Consider the following 23,224-nt stretch of genomic DNA (forward strand, 5'->3'; position numbering starts at 1 on the left):
CTAACGTCTATCCTTCCTGAAGTAATCATTGAATACTCAGAACTTCAAGCTCACCATACAAACATAGTTTGTGTTTTGAAAAACCTAATTGCCAATCTGAAGTCTGATTTTCTGCATATCAAATTCCATTTGTAAAAATAGCTTTACTGACAAGACATGCTGAGCCAAAATTATCTGTAATTGTAACAGAGCTTTTAATTTTAAAAAAGGCAGAAACTGTCTTGAATGCATTATTTACTTAAATGTGAATTATCCTTTTTAGTAAGCAATACATAAAGGGTCTTTTTTGGCTTTCAACTTATATACTACCTTATGCCAGCTAGCATTAACCAGAAGCCTATGATATCCTCAGGAAATGCTAGTAATCTGAAGTCTCATCCTTCCACAGTATCTTGTAATTATGCCAAATATAATAAGTGACAGCATTGGGGAAGGGAGAACTTTTATGGAAACAAACAAAAATTCTGTGAAATAGCAGCAATGTCCACAATAGGGATGATTTAAACTACAATGTAACATCTTTCATACTGCTATTTTTATGGGTCTGTGCATATATGTTTTAGGAAGTGATTCCCGTTACACTTTAGGTTTTCGTGTCTGATACCTAGAATCCCCTCATCACCTTAACAATGATCTTACATACTCAGCCATGATTCCTCACTGCTGCCCTTTTGTTGGGTGTGTGCACTCCACACACCCATCATGGAGGTTTTGGCTACTCTGGGTAATTGGGAACCAGGGACACTGATAGAGACTAATACCTAATCCGGTAAACTGGTACATTCACCCAAAAAAGGTTGGGAGACACTATTGTAGTCCATGACATACCAGAGCCCACTTGTATTATTAAATCATAATGAACAATAAGCACTGTCTTTCATTAACTGGCAAAGCAGAAAACTAAGGTAATGGAAAGGGCTACTAGGTTGTCTGGAATCATAAACAGTTTAAGGTTCTCTAGTCTGCCTTACTTATAAATGACCGTTTGATTTCTAAATAAAGTTCTCCACTCAATTAAATATAGCTCCTACATAGAAATTTTCCCACTCTTCTAGTCCCCTTCTGGTTTTTCCCCACTTCAGTGACAAAAACCGACCACTTTTTCATTCACTTAACATGTGCGTAACATTTCTCCAACTCTTTGTATTGCAGGCAAGCAATGACTGTTTGACATTATCTGTGTGAAGTGATATGACTGCATCTAAAGACATTCTTATTTAGAGTTGCCACTTTCTGTTAAACACTGCTCCCATACTAGGTCCCCACTATAGTTATGTGCTAGATAGAGCAGGGGTCGGCAACCTTTCAGAAGTGGTGTGCCGAGTCTTCATTTATTCACTCTAATTTAAGGTTTCGCGTGCCAGTAATACATTTTAACATTTTTAGAAGGTCTCTTTCTATAAGTCTGTAATATATAACTAAACTGTTGTTGTATGTAAAGTAAATAAGATTTTTAAAATGTTTAAGAAGCTTCAATTAAATTAAAATGCAGATCTTATCTGTTTAGTGTGATCCTTGCCCTTGCTTTTCCTTACTGAGTTTTCCAATGTCTGGCACGTATTTGGATACTTTAAGCTGCACGCAGGCTTCTGAGTGATCATTTGTTAACCGACTCCGAGAGGGACAGAGGACAGATTTCAGGTGTGAAAATACCTGTTCACACAGATATGTGGATCCAAATGCTGAAAGCATTGCAAATGCAATTTTCTTCAAACAGTTAAATTTCACTGGCAGGGATGTCCAGCAGGTCAGAATAATCTCCATGATCTCTCTCGGTAGCTTCAAGTGCACTCCGCAGATCTCCAAACTTTGATGCCCACAATTCTGAGCTTTTTAACTGAATGAGCTGCATTTTGAAATCTTCAACACCCATCAACTGAAATACAGACATATCCAAGTTGCTTTCATTGAACTTTTCAGGTTTAATTAGAAAAGAAAGCATTGTGCCAAATCGCTTGAAATCTGTCAGAAAATTCTGATTCCAGTTCTTGCATGTATATTCTAATCTCAAAGTCAAACGCAGTGCGCTGTTCCATGTGGCATGATAGTGATGTAAGCAGCAAATCAGGACTTAAAAATCCCAGTACAGTGGCGCTGGAACAATTTTTAATGTGGGGGTTCTGAGCTGTGCCCCTTCTTGCCCCTGTCTGCACCCCTCACTGCCCCAGTGGGCCTCAGCTGGAGGCTGCTGCAGAGCCCTGGGACGGTGGCCGGGACCCCAGGCCTGCAGCAGAGTCCCCCAGACAGGTGGCCAGGGCTGGCAGATGGAACCCTGGCTGGCAGGGGGCCAGTGGCCAGTACCTCAGGCCAGCAATGGAGCCCCCAGGACTGGTGGCTGGGACCTGGCAGCAGGCTGAGTGGGACTGGCAGATGGAACCCCAGCTGGCAGGGGGCCAGCGGCCGGTACCCCAGGACCGGTGGCCAGGATGCAGGCAGTGGAAGTGCCACTGAAAATCAGCTCACGTGCTGCCTTTGGCACACATGCCATAGGTTGCCTACCCCTGTGCTAGAGCTACAGAGAATTGACCTGTTCTGAACACCAGCTGTCAGTCTAACCAGCTTTATATGACTGATCTTAGAAGACATTTTCTCAGAAAATAGCTATTTGAGTTCACCGACATTTTGTTCCTTCAAACTTGACCGAAACCAAATGAACCATGAGATAACTCTGATGCTGTTATGTTAGCCATGTATTAATATGGATGTAATTCCAAAAATGTACAGCGATGAGGGCATTATCTCATTCAGAGGTACCACAGGGTAAATATGGGCATGATTATGTATTTAGCATATTACATTAATGTTAATGTAAATGAGATGGCTAAATCACCTTGTATACACCTTGAAAATGTGCTCTTAACTGTCTGAAGTTAACTTTGTTATAGTGTTGGTTGTTTGGGGTGAGGTGGTATTAAACCAAATGTATGTAATTTATATTTATTTAATTTTTAAACGTCAAAAATGAAGATTATCCCCTCAGACTAGTTGTTCCTGAAACCGCTGGTTTGAATAAGATGAAATCACATTTACTCAATGGTGCACTTCAGCAGTACACAAGTCTGTTTGGAAGAAAAAATAAAGGCTTATTTATCTGTTTCTGATCCGATTACAATATTCCATGACAAGAATTTCTCTATTTCAGGCACTAATTGTGACACTAACAGTTCTCAGTCTATTAAAAATTGTGCCACCCAGGAGATCCAAATTTAGAACCCTTTCTTTCCTAATAAAAGGCAACTGAGTTTCCCAGAAGGAAGGCTCAAGATCTGAACCCAGCTCATTTTTTCTAGGTTAATAGCCTTTTTTAATGACATTTTTGTGAAAAACTTGTGTATTTAGTTTTTTTTTGTTTTTCACAATTTTGACATCTTTAGCCAAAAATTTTATAAAAAATATCAAAACCTGAATTTTGAATGGCAATACATTAAGCTCATGTGGGTACAGGAATTAACTTTGCAGGACAGATAAATGAATAGTTATTTTTTTCTCCTTTTATTTCTACTTAGCAAACTCATGTGGGAAATAGGTATTTAAGAACAGCAGCAGGAATAGATGATTTTTGAGATTTTAAACCCTTTGGTGCATGGATTTTCTTTTTGCTATGCATACAATGCCTGCCACAATGGGGCTTTGGTCCCTAATAGACACTCCTAGGTGCTATTGCAATATATATTATAAATAGTAATGTGTCACAACATTTTTAAACATTAAGAAACAAGAAATCTTTAAGGATGGGGAGAATCAAAGGTGTAAGTTCCTTTTTTTTTTTTTTTTAATGTCCAAGTCATTAGTGGCTGTCAAGACAACAATGTTGGGTTGGGTTTTTTAAATTTATATTCCTTCTGTATTTTCTTATACTTTTTCTATTTTTTTTCCCTTTTCACTTTATAGCTTCCTCTTTCATTTAGACCTAACTCACTGTGGGAAAAACTTTCCTTAATTACATCTGAGATTTTTCATTACATTTTGTTTGTGATAAAAGGTACTATTGTCATGTGCAGTGGTAGAATTCTTATTTTGTTCTATGCTAAAACATCATCTTTTTGATTGAAATGACTGTTAGCTGTAGGTGAGACAACTGTGTAAATGCTCATTTCTGCAGGCACAATGGAAATAAATCTAGATCCACCCATGCTAACTATACAATCATGTCATTGTAACTGCTCTTTTGAGAGTTAAACCATTCTGTTTACAAAATTCTGTCATGCATGTTTAGTGAGCTTGGTTCTCCACAAGTTGATCTCAAATCATGTCTGATTCAGTTATCCAAAATCACAAGACTTAGCTAATTCCCTTAATGTATTTACATATAAGTCAATGGATTCATCAGCCATTTGTATACTCAATTTGAATTTCCACCATTCAGATATTATATTTATAGAAGGAGTAAAATGGTAGGGACTACCATGCATTACACTAATGTTGTTCGTTTCAGTTCATCATCTGCTTCATGTAGTCCACTGATGGACTCCTTTGAGACTATCTGCATCTGATATACTGCATGCAAATTGGTTGCATTCAAGTTGAAAGACTCGAGTAATGGTATATTATGGCTTTCCAGCTTTCTCAAATATCCTCACCGAACTACTGTCTCGTTACCAAATTGTATTTTCAAAGAAGCAGGGATCTGAGGTTTCAGTATAATATGTTAATTTAACTATTACTATCAACATAATGGATGAAACCAAATTCAGTCTCTCACTCAGAGCTACTTAAGGGATTTGGATGCTCAATTCCTTTTAATTATTATTAAGACTATATTTTAATCTTGGTATTTTTAGTAAAAGTCATACATAGGTCACGGGCAGTAAACAAAAATTCACAGCCTATTACCTGTATTATATATCCCTGACTAAATCTTGAGGCGGGGAGGGGCAGGGATGCCACAGGTGCTCGGGGGAGCAGCCGGGGGCACCGCAGGTGCTGGAGCGGAGGGGGGGCAGGCAGGCAGCAGTGGTGGCATGTGGCCCAGGACTGCTACTGGTGCTGGGGGGTGGTTGGTGGGGCTGGCAAGCTCCCTACCTGGCTCCATGCCTCCCCGGAAGCAGCAACATCTCCCTCCCTCAGCTTCTAAGCAGAGGGGCAGCCAGACAGCTCTAAACGCTGCCTCCACTCCAAGCACCAGCTCCTCAGTTCCCATTGGCCAGGAACCGTAGCCAATGGGAGCTGCGGGGATGGTGTCTGCAGGTGGAGACAGCGCCTGGCTGCACCTCTGCCTAGGAATGTTGCTGCTTCCAGGGAGTCCCCGAAAGTAAGCGCTGCCCAGAGCCCTCACTCCCTCCTGCATCCCAACCCCTAGCCCTGAGCTCTCTCCCACACCCAAACTCCCGCTGCTGGTGGTGGAGGATGGCATGTTGGCCTGAGATTGCCCCAGCAACAGCTGGTGTAGCTAGCCCGGGGTCTGCCTGAGCTACTCAGGCAGCCCCTCAGCCAGCCACACCGGCCACTACAGAAGTCATGGAGATCCCAAAAAGTCACGGAATCCGTGACTTCCATGACCTCCGTGACAAACTTGCAGACTTAATTATAATGGTAAGTAGATATCCAGATACTCTAGGCATATTTGAAAATCTTGACGTGTAAATTGTCCATGTGTCTCTAATCTGTTTTATCCTCCTCCTGCTCTTCCTGTTGCATACATGCAGTGTCCACAAGATGGGACTATGCCATAAAACTGCTTGAATTGTACAGTATCTTCCTATTCGACAGTAAAGTTTGGGCCAACTCCAATATTCCTTGAAGTCAATGAGACTGCTTCATTTCATTTCAGTAGACCTGATCAGGTTTCATGTCATGTTTTCAAAAATGCTCCTTTAGTTCTGCTACTTATTGTTTATATCATCTTCAGATTTCTGCATAAAACAAATAGGTCCGATTTACTACACTGTGTACAATGAGGGCCTGATTTGCATTTCCACTAAGGCCTGGTGCAAACAAAAATTAGGCCCTTAAATTTTTAGCAACAGTGACATAGTGTGTGACTTTTTATTTTTATAACTCATTTATTTCTTAACTTTTTTGACTACATACTGTAACTGCCAATTTTGAACTTCTAAAATGAAAACAGTTTTGAATTAACAAAACTTTCAGAAAGCACCTGCAAAAGTTATTAAAAGGTGAAAACAATATTTTTTAAAAATGAGCAAACTAAATATTACTAACAGCAGCAGAGGAACAGGCTTTGAAAATGTAAATGAAGGATTAGTATAGAAAGCTGTCAGCCATGTGAGTTAACTTTTCCCTGGTCTAATTAGCGCTTTGCACTTTAATGAACTTGAGTGACAGTTAAGCTTGATTGATCTATGGAAGTCAATAGATAGATGTAAGAAAACAGTTTACTTCACAACAGGTGTAAACTACCAATGCGTTTACATAATCTGATTTATAGGGACATATATTTTGTTTTCTGTTTTACATGTTAACAGGGGATATATCTGGTGGTAATATTCACATGATAAATTGCTGAGCTGTGTGATCAATTACATTATCTTGTACCTTTAATTGCCTCACCTGCAGTCTGCATACTACTCCGCCTCCACAATAACTTTTTTTTCTAAACTTCTTCAAATAGGCACCTTTTAAAAAAAAAAAAAACTTAAAATCTTACTACAAAAATTTTTGTCTTTCAAACTCCATTTCCCTAAAATTTACAGTGGTTTGAGTATATGATGAAAAATATTCAGGTATGGACTGATGAAAAATATTCAAGGCCCCATATTTCATGGACTATCATGAAATGAAGAAATGTTTGATTTTTATTGTTACATGCCTCCCTCTTTCCTATGAAATATACAGCACTTGTTTCTAGTCCTGGTAGGTTGTAAAATAGCACACCTTAAAATTACAATACTGATTATTTTTAAAGAGTCTATTATAGGTAAGTTTTTAGAAGTTACTAAGCTATATTAGGTTTCAGAGTAGCAGCCATGTTAATCTGTATTCGCAAAAAGAAAAGGAGTACTTGTGGCACCTTAGAGACTAACAAATTTATTTGAGCATAAGCTTTTGTGAGCTACAGCTCACTTCATCGGATGCATTCAGTGGAAAAAAAAGATATATTAGTTATTCCTTTTTTCCCCAAGAAGACCTATTATAGTGTTGGACTCATGTTACTAGTAAAGCCTGAGGCCACAGGCAAAGTGATAAGAAAAATATTACCAACTTTTAAAATAAAACAGCTCTAAAACAGTTTAAAAAAATAGATGGCATAAAGAAGAAAATATATGATGATGTGATAGTGGTTTATTGGCACTTAGTTGGGTTAATTTACAAAACTTGTAAATTGTAAACCACTTGTAATACAGCAGTTCCAAACTCATGACAATAAAACCTTTATGCTATGCCACACCATCATGGGTATGTGTGTATACGTTTGTTACGGGAATTTTCAACCCCTTTTACTTGAAAACCCTTAACGTTTATTTAGGAAACACCACCTAATTGGTGTTTATGTGGTCTATATCTTGTATAAATAAAAGCTTTTTCAGGAACAAGTTTGCTTTTATTATAGGTCAATGGAAAAGTTATAACAATTAATGTAATATTTTTAGCTTTTAATTAAAAAAGGAATGGATTTGCCATAATCTACTAATCACTAAATATACTAAAAAAGTATTTATTGGTATGAGGCGTTTTTCAAAGAGGATTGTGAGTACAAACTATATTCTCAGTGTCTGTGCATTTCAGCTCCTCTACAAGTATTTGCTGTTGTTTCTCAGTCAAGCAAGGATGCAGGAGATGAGAGCTTACTTGAATAATTTTCCTTATGTTGTCTAGATGTTGGCAGTCAGAATCCCCCAAGATGAATGTATTAACAGGCATTATGCAATTACTCCGCTAACTAAAACAACTTCTTGCCAGCTTCAAAAGCCTGACTGTTTCTGACCCATTTTTAGTGCTCAGTCCTTAGCCCAGTTTCAGTTTGTCCTATACAGTGGAACTTTGACAAATACTTTCTGAGCAGCTCATCCAAAGCCTATGGAAGTCAAGTATTACAGGATCACCTTTCTCTCATGTGCCCTAAAAACAGCTCAGTTGATGTGCAGTATACACTTGCTTCTTGATTACCATGCTCTTATTCTCTAAGGCTGCCTGCACTAGCCATGAAAAATGGTTAAAATCTTTATGCATTCACTATTGCAAAGAGCTTTCTTTGGGTGGATGAACTGTTTGTGAATTAGCCGGTATTTTGTAAGAGGCCTTGGAACAGGGCACTGGTTTGGGGATGCATGCGCATATCCCAGTGCACATGTTAAGGTCTGGGCCCCTTAAAACTAAGAGCTGTAGTCACAGGCATATGATTAGAAGCAAGTTTATGACATACAGTAAACCAGGACTGGTCTATGTTACAAAGTTAAGTCAACCTAAATCAACGTACTGTGACATTATGAAGCTCATCCACTGGATTCTGTCGCTGCCTGCCTGTAACCTTGTGGTGACTTAATGCTGTACATCTTTGGTTCAGATCCCTGATATCAATAGCCTGCCCACAAGCAGAAGGTTTCATTCTAGCTTTCACCAGCCCATTCCTTGCAGAGTAATTCCAACAGTCCTTCCAGATCAAAGTCTCCCTAAATCTACTTCCTGAGATCTTAACTACCAGACACTTGGACTTTTCCCCTTTGGTTCATTGCCCCTGACAGCGTGAAACCACCCCACTACTTATCAGCTGCATTTGGCGCCCACTCTCTATATAGTAGCACTGCAGAGACCTGCTTGGAGTAAAAATAAACAAAAGGTTTATTTAATAGTGTATCGACACGAGACTCACCCGGCGGCACCTCCTGCTGGTCATCCAGGGAATTAGCTCGCGAGCCTCTGGAGCACCCTCTGTGGGCCGGTGTCTCGCCTGTCGCTGGCCCCCCGTGTCTCTCTTGGACCCCGGTGCCCCTTTCCCTTGGGTCTTGCCCCCTGGCAGTATCCCCACAGTCTCTGGGTCTCCCCTCCCCAATGAACCCCCAACCCCCTATCCCCACCTCGCCTCAGTATATGGCTACTGTCAGTCACCACCTAGCCCCCGTTCACTGGGGCTGACTGCAGTGTACAAGCCACTCATCACAGGCAAGGGGGTTTGGACCTGCTGCCTCCGCCTACCCTTGTACCTATTTGGCCTTAGACTAGGCCTGTAGCCTGGGGGGTTTCCAGGCCGGAGCTCCCCAGCTCCTCTGGCCTTCCCCCAGCCCTGCTCCAGTCTATGTACCCTACTCAGCTCGCAGCAGCCAGGTCCCTCCCTCTCAAAAAGCTAGAGAGAGTGTCTCTATGCTCCTGGCCCACTGCCCTCTTATAAGGGCCAGCTGGGCCCTGATTGGGGCTTGGCCCCAGCTGGGCCTTTTTTCCCAATCAGCTTGGGCTGCTTGCGCCAGGCGCGGCCCTCCCCGGGCAGTTTTAAGCCCTTCAGGGCAAGAGCAGGTGACCACCCAGCTACAAATAGAAAAAACACAGATTCAAAGATTAAATAGTAAGGGAGAGCAAACATATACAAGTTACATAGAAAATAAACATATAAACATATAGAGGCAACCTCAGGCTTTACACTTCTGTATTGGATAAAATATCCTTTTCAACCGAGCTATCTATTGCCTTATTACAGTTTCTCAATGTACCCCTTATAGGGCGGATCCAGCATTTCACAGACAGCCTCCCACCTAGAGGCTGGCCTCAGTTTCTGGATGGATTTCACTTCAAAACCCTTCCATTTTAAAGGGCTTTGCAGTTTTTTTTTTCAGTCACTTTACTTCCTTTGATTTCAGAGTAGCAGCCGTGTTAGTCTGTATCCCCAAAAAGAACAGGAGTTCTTGTGGCACCTTAGAGACTAACAAATTTATTAGAGCATCCAATGAAGTGGGCTGTAGCTTATGCTCTAATAAATTTGTTAGTCTCTAAGGTGCCACAAGTCCTCGTGTTCTTTTTACTTCCTCAGTAAGTAACTTACTGGATCTAAGTTCTCGTGATAGCATCATCTCTGATTGAGCTAGGACACCACCCATTTTTTCATTAGTGATGGAAATGGAGCAAAAAATGAATATGAGTGGGAGTAAATGTCACAAAGTCAACAGCAAAAACTGAACTTTTAACCCAAGCTGGACAGAGGAGTTTATTTTTAATATGCCACATTGTTTAAATGCAAAATCTTTGTGTTTAATATGCCAAACCACTGTATCTTCTGTGAGGTCATCAACATGAGGCGTCACTTTGAATCAAAGCACAGTAACTTCAACGCAGCCTATCCACCTGGCAGTGTTGCAAGATGTGACAAAATTGAAAATCTGAAGTCTTCGTATCACACTTCAAGTGTCATTCTCACAACATCAGCAGCTGTACAGGAAAAAGCAACAGCTGCTTCTCTTCGAATAATACGGGTACTAGCTAAAAAGAAAAAACCTTTCCTGGATGCTAAGCTTCTGAAGAAGTGCACACTGGACATGCTGGAGGAGCTTTTTTCTGGAAATAAAAACAAACATGACATTGTAAACCGTGTAAAGCCAATTCCCCTGTCTGATTCCATGGCAGTGTGAAAATTGGAGGTAATTTACAAGGATTGTCTGTCAGCACTGCTTTCCAATTTTAAAAATGCCAAATGTCTCTTGCAGTGGACAAATGAAGTGATTTAAGTGACATTGCCCAGGTATCACTGTTTGTTAGATTTTATAATGATGAAATTTTCAAGGAAGAATTTTTGTGCTTAATACCATTAGAAACCTACACCACAGGAGTGATCATTTTTGCAAAGGCAAAAGGTTTTTTTGAAAAAAAGGGTTTAGATCTTCAGAAAGTAAACTTGCTTGTTACAGACAGAAGTCCCTCCATGACAGGGAAAGAGAAGGGCATTGCTTTGCGTTTGGCAGTGATACACCTTTCATTAAATACACTTCACCGGATCATTCACTAGGACACTGTGTGGTAAGTTGTCTGGGTACTTGGAAAAAATAATGGGTATTGTGATGAGATTAGTGAACTACATACGCTCTACTTCTAGCTTGCAACATTGTCTTTTTAAAGCTTTCTTTCAAGACGTTTCAGCCAAATGCAGTGACATGTTGCAGCATAATGATGTTCACTGGTTAATTAGGGTATGTGTGTTAGAAAGGTTTTGTGCGCTTCAAAGAGAAATAATATAATTTATTTCAAACCACAATACCAACAATATTAATGATGTCCCCTTTATGTCACAGGTAGCTTTTCTGTGCGATATTACTGGTCACTTGAATCCCCTCAACATGCAGCTCCAAGGCAGTGCAAGGAGTCTAGGGAATCTGTTTGAAAAAATGTGTGCCTTTCAAAAGAATCTTGAAATCTTTCACACAGACTTAACAGGAAAAGTGTTGCACTTTCCACATTATGTGTTGTTGCTACAGATGAAACCTTGTTGACAATGATGCAAGAATTCCTAAACAATCTGATCGAAAATTTTAAAATGCAATTTAAGAATATTAAAATTCCAAAGGATTTGCTTTTATTTATTTGTAATCTGTTTGTTGTCTATGCTGATAGACCTTGCCCTTCTGAAGCAAAGAACATTCTTGATTCAATTTATGAAGGTGTCTTTCAATTAGAAATTGTAAGGCTCCAGAGCTCAGATGTCTTGAAGGCAAAATTCAGAGAAATGGGACTTTGTGGTTCCTGGACTCAATATGCTGACCAGTTTCAGAATAACCAGAATCTAACCGTCTATCTTTTAAAAATGTTTGGATCAGTGTACCTCTGCAAATCTAGGTTTTCCACCATGAACATTATAAAAAACCAGCACCGCAATCACCTGACAAATGAGCATCTTCACCAGGGCATGCACCCTGCCCTGACCTCCTACAAACCACTCTTCACAAACCTTGCCAGAGATCATTGCTGTCACCTCTCCCATTAGAGATTGCCACAAATACGGGTAACAATTTTGATTTATAAACTTTGTAAAAAGATAAACGCTAATATTTATGTTGCAATCAAGGTCTTTGTTTATTGGCAGATGAGGTATTTGTTTGTTTTTTGTCAGCCTTCTGTGCAAATGGCCCGCCTCTTGTTAAAATTCTCAAATCAGCCTGCAGGTAGATCTAATTGAGTATCACTGAGTAGACACTTACTATAGCAACAGGAAGCGTTCTGCCATCGCTGTAGGTAATCCACCTCCCTGAGGGGCAGTAGCTAGGTCAATAGAAGAATTCTTCCATCATCCTAGTGTTGTCTAAACCGGAGTTAGGTCAGGTTAACTCTGCGCTTGGCTACACTTGCGAGTTAAAGCGCATTAAAGCAGCCCCGGGCGCCGTAGCTCACTACCCATCCACAGTGGCAAGGCATGTAGAGCACTCTGACTCCATGGCTAGAGCGCTCCTAATACTCCACCTCGGCAAGAAGATTAACGCTTGTTGCACCTTGGCTGAAATGCGTGGGCGTCAGTGTGAATGAGGTGTCGCATTACTGCACTCTGATCAGCCTCTGGAAATGTCCCATAATCCCCTTCAGTCAAGTGGCCACTCTTCTCATTGTTTTGAATTCGCTGTAGGAATGCTGATATGCCCTTTGAAAGCTCCGTTTCTGACAGCCGGCAGGCTTATCTCCTCCAAGACAAAGCAACCATTACAGTGGAATGTTGTGTGTGAGAGAGAGAGAGGCAGAGAGGTGGGGGGGTCTGCTGCTGTCTGAACTTACAAGATAGCATGCTGATGTGCTCTTAGCCCACCCCCTCCCCAAAACCCACTCTCTCTCCCCCCACATACACACAACACACTCCCTGTCACACTTCACCCCACCTCCATTTGAAAAGCACATTGCAGCCACTTGCATGTTGGGATAGCTACCACAATGCACTGCTTTCTGTGGCCATCGCAAGAGCTGCTAATGTCGCCACGCCAGTGTAGTTGTAGCTGTCAGTGTGGACAGATTGCAGCACTTTCCCTACTGCGCTCTGCAAAGGCTGGTTTAACTCAAAGCGCTCTACATCTGCAAGTGTAGCCATGCCCTATGTCCCTCGGGTTTGGATTCTTCACACCTCTGAGAGATGTAGCTATGCCAGTGTAACTTTTCAGTGTAGACCAGCCCCCATGTTCACACATCATCAGCATTCCTGCCATTGTGCCTTAGCCCTGACCTGGAAATATCACCTCAAACACAGAGCAGGAAATTGAGTTTCCATGGCGTATTCAGTTTTTGGCTTCTCTTCTGAGATTACTAAAAGGAATGCCAGTTAATGCCATTTGTGGTGTGTCTCAGTCCAGTTTGTAGTGGATACAATTTATTTTACATGGAACAGCCATCAAGCGGCAACAACTGCCGACCCAGGCTAGATTCAGATCAGCCACTAAGAGGTGAAAAACTCTGTATCCTCTGTGCTATCCAACTCTCTCTCCTCTTCCCTCTCGCCTCTCCTCAAATGATTTAGCTTAGTTTTAATTTCAGTTCAGAAAGAAAGAGTTCTTTAGTTGATTCAACAGTTCTGGATGAAACTTTTACTGTAAATGGATTTTTTCAGGACATAGTTCATCTGGCATTTGAAAATTGTGTTTACATGTTAATAGCAATGTGAAAGGTTGGAGCAGCAACTTCATTTGTTTCTTCCATCCTCTACATAATCTAGAAAAGGATTGCTATAATTAAGGAAAAAGATCAAGGCAGGAGGAGGTGTTGGGAATGGAGTTAAAATATATGTACTACAGTAAATCTAATGTTGGTCTGGCATTAAAATTTTCTGGTTGGGCAGCACAATTGTTTAATTGGGAATCTTAATGGCAGTGGCTAAAACTTCTATGCCTGTGTCATGGGCAGCTTGTATTTTATTCTGTCAGGTATCAGCAATGATACTTGTCAGGATTGATAGTTCCATTTACAGCACATCTGTGTTTCTAATCATATGGTTGACATCTTCTAACTTCAGTTTATACCACAAAGTTAAAACATTAACTGGAGTGAAAAATACAGGATTTTTTTCTATCAATGTGTAAGGACCTTACTTTCTCTATGAACCAAATCCAGACAATCACAAAATACTAAGTAATATTTATCCTTGAAGAAGAAGAAGATAGTGATTTCAGCATGCAAAGTTTTGGTGCAAAATTGGTAATATAAAGAAAAAAAATCTCAACAAAAACAAGTTTACGATGACTTGATAAAGCATCACTTATTCCAGAAACTAGAGTCTGTGTCCTTGTCCTCTAGAGATGTCTCAGAGAGTCAAATTAATGTCTTGCATGTACTGCTAATTGATTGTGTGGAAATTTTTTTAAGTTCACTTTTTCTTTATTCTTCTGTCTTTTTACCCATTTTCCCCTATTGTAGCAAATTAGACGGCCGGATGAAAGCAAAGGAGTTGCTAGTAGAGTTGGATCCCTCAAAGTAAATATGTTTCTAACATTTATTTTGCAAGTTTCCTTCTATAGCCTTCACTTTTCCTTTTGGAGGGGAGGGGAGGGGAGGGAGTGAGGGGGCTTTTCCATTTCTCACCATCCCATCGTTTTTATTTCAGTATTTTTATCACTGTGGGTCACATTTTGTTTGTTTCTGTGCTACACATAGAAGAACCATCTGAAAGCAAGCTGCCAAGTAGTTAGCTTTGAATGTCACCCCAACTAGGAGATAACAACAGCCTCCTTAAGGTGCCTATAATTTGGGGTCATGATTACACGGCTTCTCTGATTGATGTCATTCAGTGAGTGTTAAGTGCCTGTTATGTATAAAAAAGACTTACTCATTTTCAGAATATAGTTTCCCCCTTTAAAGAGTAATTAAATTGTTGTTTTAGTGCTCTCACTGTTTGAAATTAATTCCAGAAAAGCTCATTGTTATGAGAATTGATTAATTTATTTAGTATTTATATGCTTGAAAATCAGAAAGGTGTGCGAGAGAGAGAGAGAGATCCATCCATCTGTTCCTAATACGAATGGAGCCACCATTTAGCTAATAGTATTAGGCCATTTCTCTACCTTTTTAAATATAAAGAGCATCTAAATCAGTGCCCGCTCTTGTACAGTGTGTCACATTAAAGTTTCTTTAATTGTACATTCTTGCTAATGCTATTGTATTTAAAAGACATATCTAAATAATCCAAATTTACCAAAATGCTGAAGGCACATACTATAGGCTACCCTGTTAAGATTCAGCTCCAACAATAGCTTTTTTAAAATCATTTTAATATTTCACTTTTTTCCACTTTATTTCCTTTTCAGCACTTTATGAAGCACGCTTTTTTTTTTCCTTCTGCACTCTCCTCACCTCTCTGGCCTTTTTGGTTTTTATTTTATTTTTATATGTCTGTGTGTTGCCTTTGTTCCAGGACAAGCCATCCTCTCTGTTCTCTAACACTGCTATACAGCTGCTCATTGTGAAAATGTTATTTCACTGAGCATAAAGAGGGGGAAGGGAAGGTTTAATTATGCATCTATTTCCGGTAATGACACCATTTAAATTTATTTCAGTGTAGAAAAAGAAACCAGTTTCTGTTTGTTAACACCAGTGATACCTAGAGGCATCTGTAGCATTCCTCATTGTCAATCTCTGTGAGGTTTTAGTGTTTCTTCTTTAGTTTTGGGAGGAGGTTACAGTTACAGTGCAAATGAGGGAAACACTACATTAATGATGCTCTGTTGTTTCAGTTGTAGACAATGCAACACAATATGAATTCACAGAAGGGAAAAAATGAGAGCAACACAGTTTCTACTGTGTTGTGGGAATTGCATATGTATATAACTACCTCTGATTTCTGCTTTTGAGTGGAACACTGCATTATAACTGTATATGCTTAATACATATACATATGTGTAACATGTATGTATGTATCATTTAAGTAAAAGAAAGCCTTTTAGGGTTGGGACTCCATTTTATTTTAATGAGTGTTGCTCAAATGTCAGTTTAAAAAAAAAAAACCATGGGGCTCAATTTTCAAATGTGAACATCTAATTTAGAGTTCCAGTTCTGTATCTGGCTGCTCGAATTTGAACTTAGCCACCTAAAATGCTAATTTAGGCACAAGAGTCCAATATGAACATCTAAATATAGAATTGGACACTGTACCTGAGATCCCCAAGTTTGAAAATTCACCCCAAAGAAGTTTTCTATGATTAGACAATTTTCGACAGACTATCTTGCCAAAAATAAAACATGTAAACAATCTTGCTGAAAGCAAATATCTTTAGAATGATGTGTCCATTTACTTGTATTTATTTTTCCCATACTAAAAAAAGAGCATTGTTAGTCAAGAAAAATAGCTGGTTTCCAACTTCAGAGTTTACTGAGCATGTATATTTCTGTTGTGCAAAGAACTTTGACGTTTTCAAATGTTTTGCCAAAGGCAGTGAGAAATGTGTTATGCTATGATCTTATTTTTTTTAAAAAGATAAAAAGAAAGAAAAAAGAAAAAAAGTGAAAAGAGAACAGGTTGTTTTTTCAATTCATTTTCTGATGTTTATATGTAGCTCCATCGAAAGCTGGAGGAGCTCAGGGATCACCTAGAAGGCAATGTCAAAGGATGCTCTCTCCGAGTAAATGTACGATTTCACTCGGTGATTTATTTATTTTTAAATTTCCGCTGGTTGGTAACACCAAATCTGATTGGTTTTGTCCTCTCATCTCCATCTTTTCCTTTCTCTCTCTTTCTCCCTACATGTTTCTTTCTTTTCTAGCTGGGGTTTCATTGTAATGTATGAGAGAATTCTAACGGACCTGGTGGGTTTGCTTAAAAGAAAACTCTAGTGCCTTTTTAATTAATTTTGACCATATTATGGCAGGTTTTAATGGCAGCAAATGATTAAACAACAACAAAAACTCCCTTTCCAAAATCAAAATTGTATTTGTAGGTCATTCCTGAACATTATAGTTAAATTACTGTATATACTCGTTCATAAGCCAAATATTTTTGGTAAAGAAGCGACACATCAAAGAGCGAGCATCGGCTTATAATGGGGTCTACACCAAAATTTGATGATTTTAAACTCTGTGAAATCATTGAATTAAATATCTAATACATTGTCGTTTTGTTTACCTGGAGCGTCTGCAGGCATGGAGCGCCTCAATTCCCTGTGGCCGCGGTTCCCTGTTCCGGCAAACCGCAGCCACTGGGAGCTGAGGGGCTCCGTGCCTGTGAACACTCCAGGTAAACAAAACGTCCCAACCCGCCAGCGGCTTACCCTGACCTGCCGGGAGCCAAAGTTTGCCAACCCCTGAAACATAGGGTCAGCTTCTGAAAGGGTTATACAGTTTTTACTATTTTACCTATCCATCTTGGGGGGTCAGCTTATAAACGAATGGGCTAATGAACGAGTATATACGGTAAATCCAGTAAGTATCCCTGGTTTGAAGGGCAGCCATATATCTAATAAAAGCTGTAGTTGAACTGAAAACTATGGGCTGGTTTAAGGTAATCCAGATGCAATCTTGGCTCAGATATAATTCTGTTGTTGAGATTCTTTGGACCCTCATTTGATCTAAAGAAAAAAAATAGAAATTTTCATGTTGAATGCACAGTTAATCAAATTTCACAGCTTCTTTGGAGTTAATAGAATCCGTTTAATAAACATTCAGCACCTTCTGAGATTTTTATCATATTTGTGTTCTAATTAAAACATTCTCATTCAGAATGCAAAAAATCATATGAAATAAGGATTAGTGTCCAGCATATAATTCATGACACCTCTATAAGAGTGTTCGGTGTTAATAGAGCCAAAGAAAACTACAACAAAGTATCCAGTAGAGCATTACAGACAGTATCTCATTCCTAAAAGAGAAGTCGTCTTGACTTTTGCAGACCCGCCTCTTGACTTTATGATAGAATTTGAAGGGCAAATTGCACCATGCAATATGATATGAAAATAAGGAAAGAACATGAACATGATAGGCATAGCAAATTATGTCTTTGTTTATGTAAAAAGACCAGTTGCATGAGTCTTCTTCACAAAACATCATATGTAGCTCCTTCTCCTCGTTTGTGTCTCCCATACACTGAGGCAGCTGGCTTTACAATTATCACCATTTTGATGCAAAATCCAATATGGTGCTGTGAAAGAGAAGGGAGAGCTTGAGACTGATCATTTTACCTATTACTTTTGGTGTATCTGAACATTTCAATTTTCAGCTAAATATCAGACATAAAGATAATCCCTGCTCATTATCCAATCCCAGAGCTCATAATCTCTTGCAAGTGAGATACAAGGATGTTGAGCTGCTGGTTGGCAGCAGCTTTCTGTAAAATCAGTTTGATGAGCACTTTGGATCTCATGTCATTTCACTGGCATACATTTCTAAGCAGACAGTCTAATTGTGCGCATGCCTTTTTTTTTTTTTCATTTGGTGAAACATTGAGCTTCTTAGGTTTGATAAGGGCAGAGGACGGGTATTTTATTTTAGGATTCTCAACCCCAAGTCCATAGTATTAGTGGGTGAACATATAGCTAGCAAAAAGTGCATATTGAAAATGAATACTACCAAAAGTTGTACTTGACTACACATCCTCCCACAAAATGTCATACAGAGACAAGTGCAAAGTGAAAATATGTATCTGCAGTAATCTTAGCTATCTCGAGAATTGATTGAGTAGACAACTCAAGATTGGGAGACTGATTAATATAAAGTTGCCCTCTTCTTCCATGCCATATTACCTGTCACATCATGACCTGTACCATATGAAGGGCAGTTATTTTAGATGAGTAGGTAGGGCAGAGTCTGATCCCAGATATGTACTGTAGATGCCACAGATGCCCCTAAATTTCCTCTGATGACTCTGATCATTGGCAAGAAAGATATTAAATGGGCAAAATCTGCAGCCAGTTTCCCCACCTTAATTATATATGCTGATGAGTGCCATAATGGATGCTTTGCATGAGGCAACTTTCTGAGGGAGAAGAGATCAGTGTCAGTGCTTAGACCAAATAATGGCATAAATCTTCAGTAAATGCTGTGCATCTGGAAAGAAAATTGTGAGGGAATAGTTTATAAGTGCACTTTCAAATTAATTTTCATATTTTCCACACTGTTTTTGGAAAGGGATTTAAATAAAAGTTGCTCACATGACTACGATGCAGCAACTGTATTGACTGGTATGGGACAGGGAATAGGTAGTAGCTGTTAGCATTAATTTCTCACTAAGAGGGCTTGCTATTGTACAATTCTTGTACTCTATTAAGGTGGAACCTTTGATTAATAATGATTTTCAAATATATGTCTTTCACATTAATTAATAGATCCACTGCAAATCTGTAGTAAACTTTGCCAGATTCTGTGGAATTTTTTCCTCCAGTTTCTGCTGAAATTGTTTGGAAATCTGCCAGATTTTTTTAAAGCACATCAACTCAAAACATATATGCAAATACTAGAAAATTAAACACATTTGTATATTTGTTGGTTAGTTTTAATTTTAAAATGACATTTTATATAATCAGTCATATCTTTTCTTCAAAAAAAAACTTATCCTGAATTGAGATCTTTCTTTTCCCCCTTGAGATCATCAATCCGATATCTTCCCATTTCTCTTCATCTGGAGATATTCCAGTTACCTTTAAATCTCTTTTCTCTTTAAATAAAATTAAATATTTCATAGAACAGTTAATCATTTCCAACTTTGGAATTTTCAGCCTTATTTTTGTTCTTTCAGATAAATCCAGCTACACTGGATAAAAGCACATTGACTGCTCAAATGATCAACAGTGAAATAGTTAACAGCAGTGATATTTTAAAGCTCATAATTCATTTTCAGAATTGATAACCTGAGGTGGCTGAGACAATTCATGCAGACTCAGAAAGAGCACTGCATCAATTTGTATTTAGATTTTCTTTGTAACACAGGCTAGGATTTTTATTTTTATTTGTTTAAATTCCTCAGAAAAATACTGAGAACATTTAAATTCCGTAAGGAGATACTAAATCAGAAAATACATGGAAATTCTGCATACACAGTTTCCTGAAACAATGTGTCCATCAGCCTCTGTGTGCAGGTTAGACAAACATGGATTTCATATCAAAGACTCCCTTTTCTAGGATCAAGGTAGGACTTGCCCAAATGCAGCATGGACGCCAAATATCGCCGATGGATGTTCTATAATTAAGCCTGGGCTGCTGTCAAAATCTTTCCTATAGAATGGTACCCCATAAGGGCTTGGGGCCCAACATGCAGTGTTCCATCTTGATCTGAGTAAGCTGCCTTCTTTGATTATGATGAAGGATTATATTTATGGGCCATTCAGTCCCTTTTGACCTTGTCTCATTAATAAAGACTAGAGCAGATGCAATATGTATATTATGCATCAGGTTCATGGCAAGTTACTAAGTCACGTTCTTAGCTGCTGTAAGTGGGCACAGCTTAGATAAAGTTTGAAATTATGCCAGTTTTCAGCAACTGAGGATTTAGCCCCTTATTTGAGTGTCTGTGATATAACAAACAGCTCAACTCTTAGTACACTTTGGGTAGCTTCACCTCAAGTAATGTGCAGGGGCTGTTTGGTGCCATGTGAAATGAGCTGGAAGGAGATGCATAAAGGTCCCCCATTCAAATTTACAGATGACACCAAATTAGGAGGGGAATGGAAACACAATTGATTTTAGAGAGAAATTACTGAATGGTCAAGAGAGTTTAAAGAAAAATGGAGAAATGAGTTGATATATCATTTAGATAATGCAAGAGTAATGCCCTTAGGGTATACTGGTACAAGTCATAAATTCAAAATGGGATGTGGTTAGTCAGAGAGCAGTGATGCAGAAAGGATCCAGGAATTTATCAGTGTGCAGCAAGTTAAACATGAGCTCACAGTGTGATCCTGTTCCAAAAAAAAGCACAAATTATGCTGGAATGTGTATATGGAGGATCATGTGAGAGCAGGGAGATAATAGTTCTTTTCCTTAAAGCCATGGTAAGCTTGGAGCACTTTGTGCAATTTAGAGCTCATCACTGTAAGAAAATGACATGGCTAAATTAAAGGGAATCTAAACATGGTTGAATAAAATGATGAAAAAATTATGCATAAAATGAGATGAAGGGAAGTTAACATATACATTTTAGAACAGGGAATATTACTGGCTGCCTGTAAATATTTTAAAAGTTATAACACAAGAATAAGTATGTTTTAATATGGTTAAATGTCAGGCGGAATAAGAGCGTGAAGCTAAGGCATAAATTTAAATTATATATTGATGAAAAAATATCTGAGTGAGGACAATTAAGCCATAGGATAATTTGACAAGGGAGGCCACCTCACAAGAGATGTTTAAGAAGAGACTAAATAAAGCACACACTGGTTTAGTATAGAGATAAGAGGGGAATTTCTATGGCCTGTGTTATACAGGAAGTCAGACTGGATGATCACAATGGTCCCTTCTGGCCTTGGACTCTATGCAACTATAACTCCTGCAGTTGTGAGGGGAATAGAATAGATAGGATGACCCAGGAGATCTTTTCCAGCCCGGATGAGTAAACTTCCAAAACCCCTCATTCTGCTATTCCTGTTTATTTAATTTCTGATGTTTGAAAAGCCACTGCTATGAAGTTACTTTTTAGTACTGCATTCTCTGGATCTTCACTTACTAATCTGAAGCTAATGGATCTTCTTTCTTCCTACCCTCCAAAAACAAAATATGGAAACTATGACTAAAAAAAATACACTGAAATCTTGATTGTGGCTCATCAAAATGTGTATGAATAACAAAATACCATGCTGTATAATTAAATGAAAAGACACTCAACATCTCTTGGAAAACTTTGAAAAATAATCCTTTTAGAAACAATCTTGCTTTGTATCCTGTTTTTACTTGTTTCTTGACTAATCCTTTTGCAAAAAGAGGATACAGGAAAAGAATGTTTTGCTTCTTCAGAGTGCATCTTCTGCTGTTTGTATTTATCTGAAGTCATTATTTTCTTTTTGTGAAATAATCATTTTCCAAAACAACATGCTGCTCCGTGTTGTCACAAATAATTATTACATCAGGTGGAGGTAATAAGTGTCAGGCAGACATGCACACTTAAAATATTCCCTATTCATATGGATTTCCTTAGTAATAGAATGTAAGAAGAACAAGGGAAATTCATGATATGCAGAATGCTAGAGAGGAGCAAAATTGTTTTTGGACAGAATTTTAAAATATTTCTGGTGATGCATGAGCAGCTCTGTAGAATTCTGTAATCAAGGCATAATGGAACATGGCTAAGCGTGAAGGGGGGAATTTTTCTGGAATTGGATATTTTATCATTTTGATGAAGAAAAAAGTAGATGGAATCATGAGATCTACATGCCTAATATTGAAGAAAGCCAACGTGTTACTTACACATTGGAGTGGTATTCCCAGTTCATTCCATCAAGCTACCTAAGTCAGCAAGTGCTCCATGAGAGCAAGTAGCATACACAGAAGCTCTCCTTGGGATCATCTTTAATGTATCTGGTCTGATTTTTAACAGGTGCTGAACACTTACTGATTCTACTGAAATCAGTTGGCGTTTTGGATGCTCTGCTCTTCTGAAAATCAGGCCACTCGTTTATCCAGATTTTCATAAAAGTCATAACAGGGTATTTTTAACTCACTTGTAGAAGCCACCTTCTCTTTTTTCTTTGATTTTTTTTTATTTATTTGACTGTTTTGGATCTTTACATCCAGTTCTTGGCATAACTTGATGGGAAAACCACATTGCAACACTTCTTGAAATTCAGATTAACTGACCAAAGAAAGACATGGTGTGTAAGGAAGAACAGAACGTAGCCCTGGGAATTCTTATGCTGTATATGAAAAATGAAATACTTACCATCTAGGAAAGGGGTTTGAGATTCAAATTACTGGGAAAACCAAGTTTCCCATGAATAAACTGAGACTGTTTCTGCATTTTATTTTTACTGACATAGCTTTTGCGAATGGTAGTGATTTCCCATTCTTTGGAGGAGTGGATGGAAGAGAGATCATTCCAGTATCAAAAAATTGACACTGTGCGCCTAACCAGATGACATCAGTAGGCTATACAGTAAAGGAGAGAGTCTCTAATGTGTTCCACATTGTGAACTTTGCAGAGCTAGAATAAAACCTATAGGATTAAATGAGAGATATTTAGATAACCTCATTCCAGAATATCCTAATGAGGGTATTCTTATCACATTACCACCTCTCTGGGGGAGAAAAGATTGAATCCTTACTTCAAATTTCCTGTTTACAACCATTATTTTACAATTTTTTTAAAGAAGCTTCCGCCTTAAATAACTAAATTATGGGATATTCTTACACGGAAGTATCTGGTCTCAGAAACTAAATGAACCCCCTGCTAATGTCTCAGTGCTGGAAC

At 38.8% G+C, this 23,224-nt stretch overlaps 1 protein-coding gene across 27 annotated transcripts in view; it reads left to right on the top strand.

Annotated features, from left to right (window-relative positions):
• The window catches only part of GPHN (gephyrin), a 603,244-nt gene that overhangs the window by 426,038 nt on the left and 153,982 nt on the right, over positions 1-23,224 (top strand). For 7 of the 27 annotated variants that reach the window (XM_037900255.2, XM_043549873.1, XM_043549868.1 and 4 more), the window contains one exon: positions 14,263-14,319. The exons of the other annotated variants lie outside the window; for them this stretch is intronic. In XM_037900255.2, coding sequence (XP_037756183.1) covers positions 14,263-14,319 — 57 coding nt within the window. The remainder of the gene's footprint in view (positions 1-14,262; positions 14,320-23,224) is intronic. 27 annotated transcript variants of the gene reach the window in all.

This window comes from Chelonia mydas, chromosome 6 (genome assembly GCF_015237465.2).
Source record: "Chelonia mydas isolate rCheMyd1 chromosome 6, rCheMyd1.pri.v2, whole genome shotgun sequence".
NCBI lineage: Eukaryota > Metazoa > Chordata > Testudines > Cheloniidae > Chelonia > Chelonia mydas.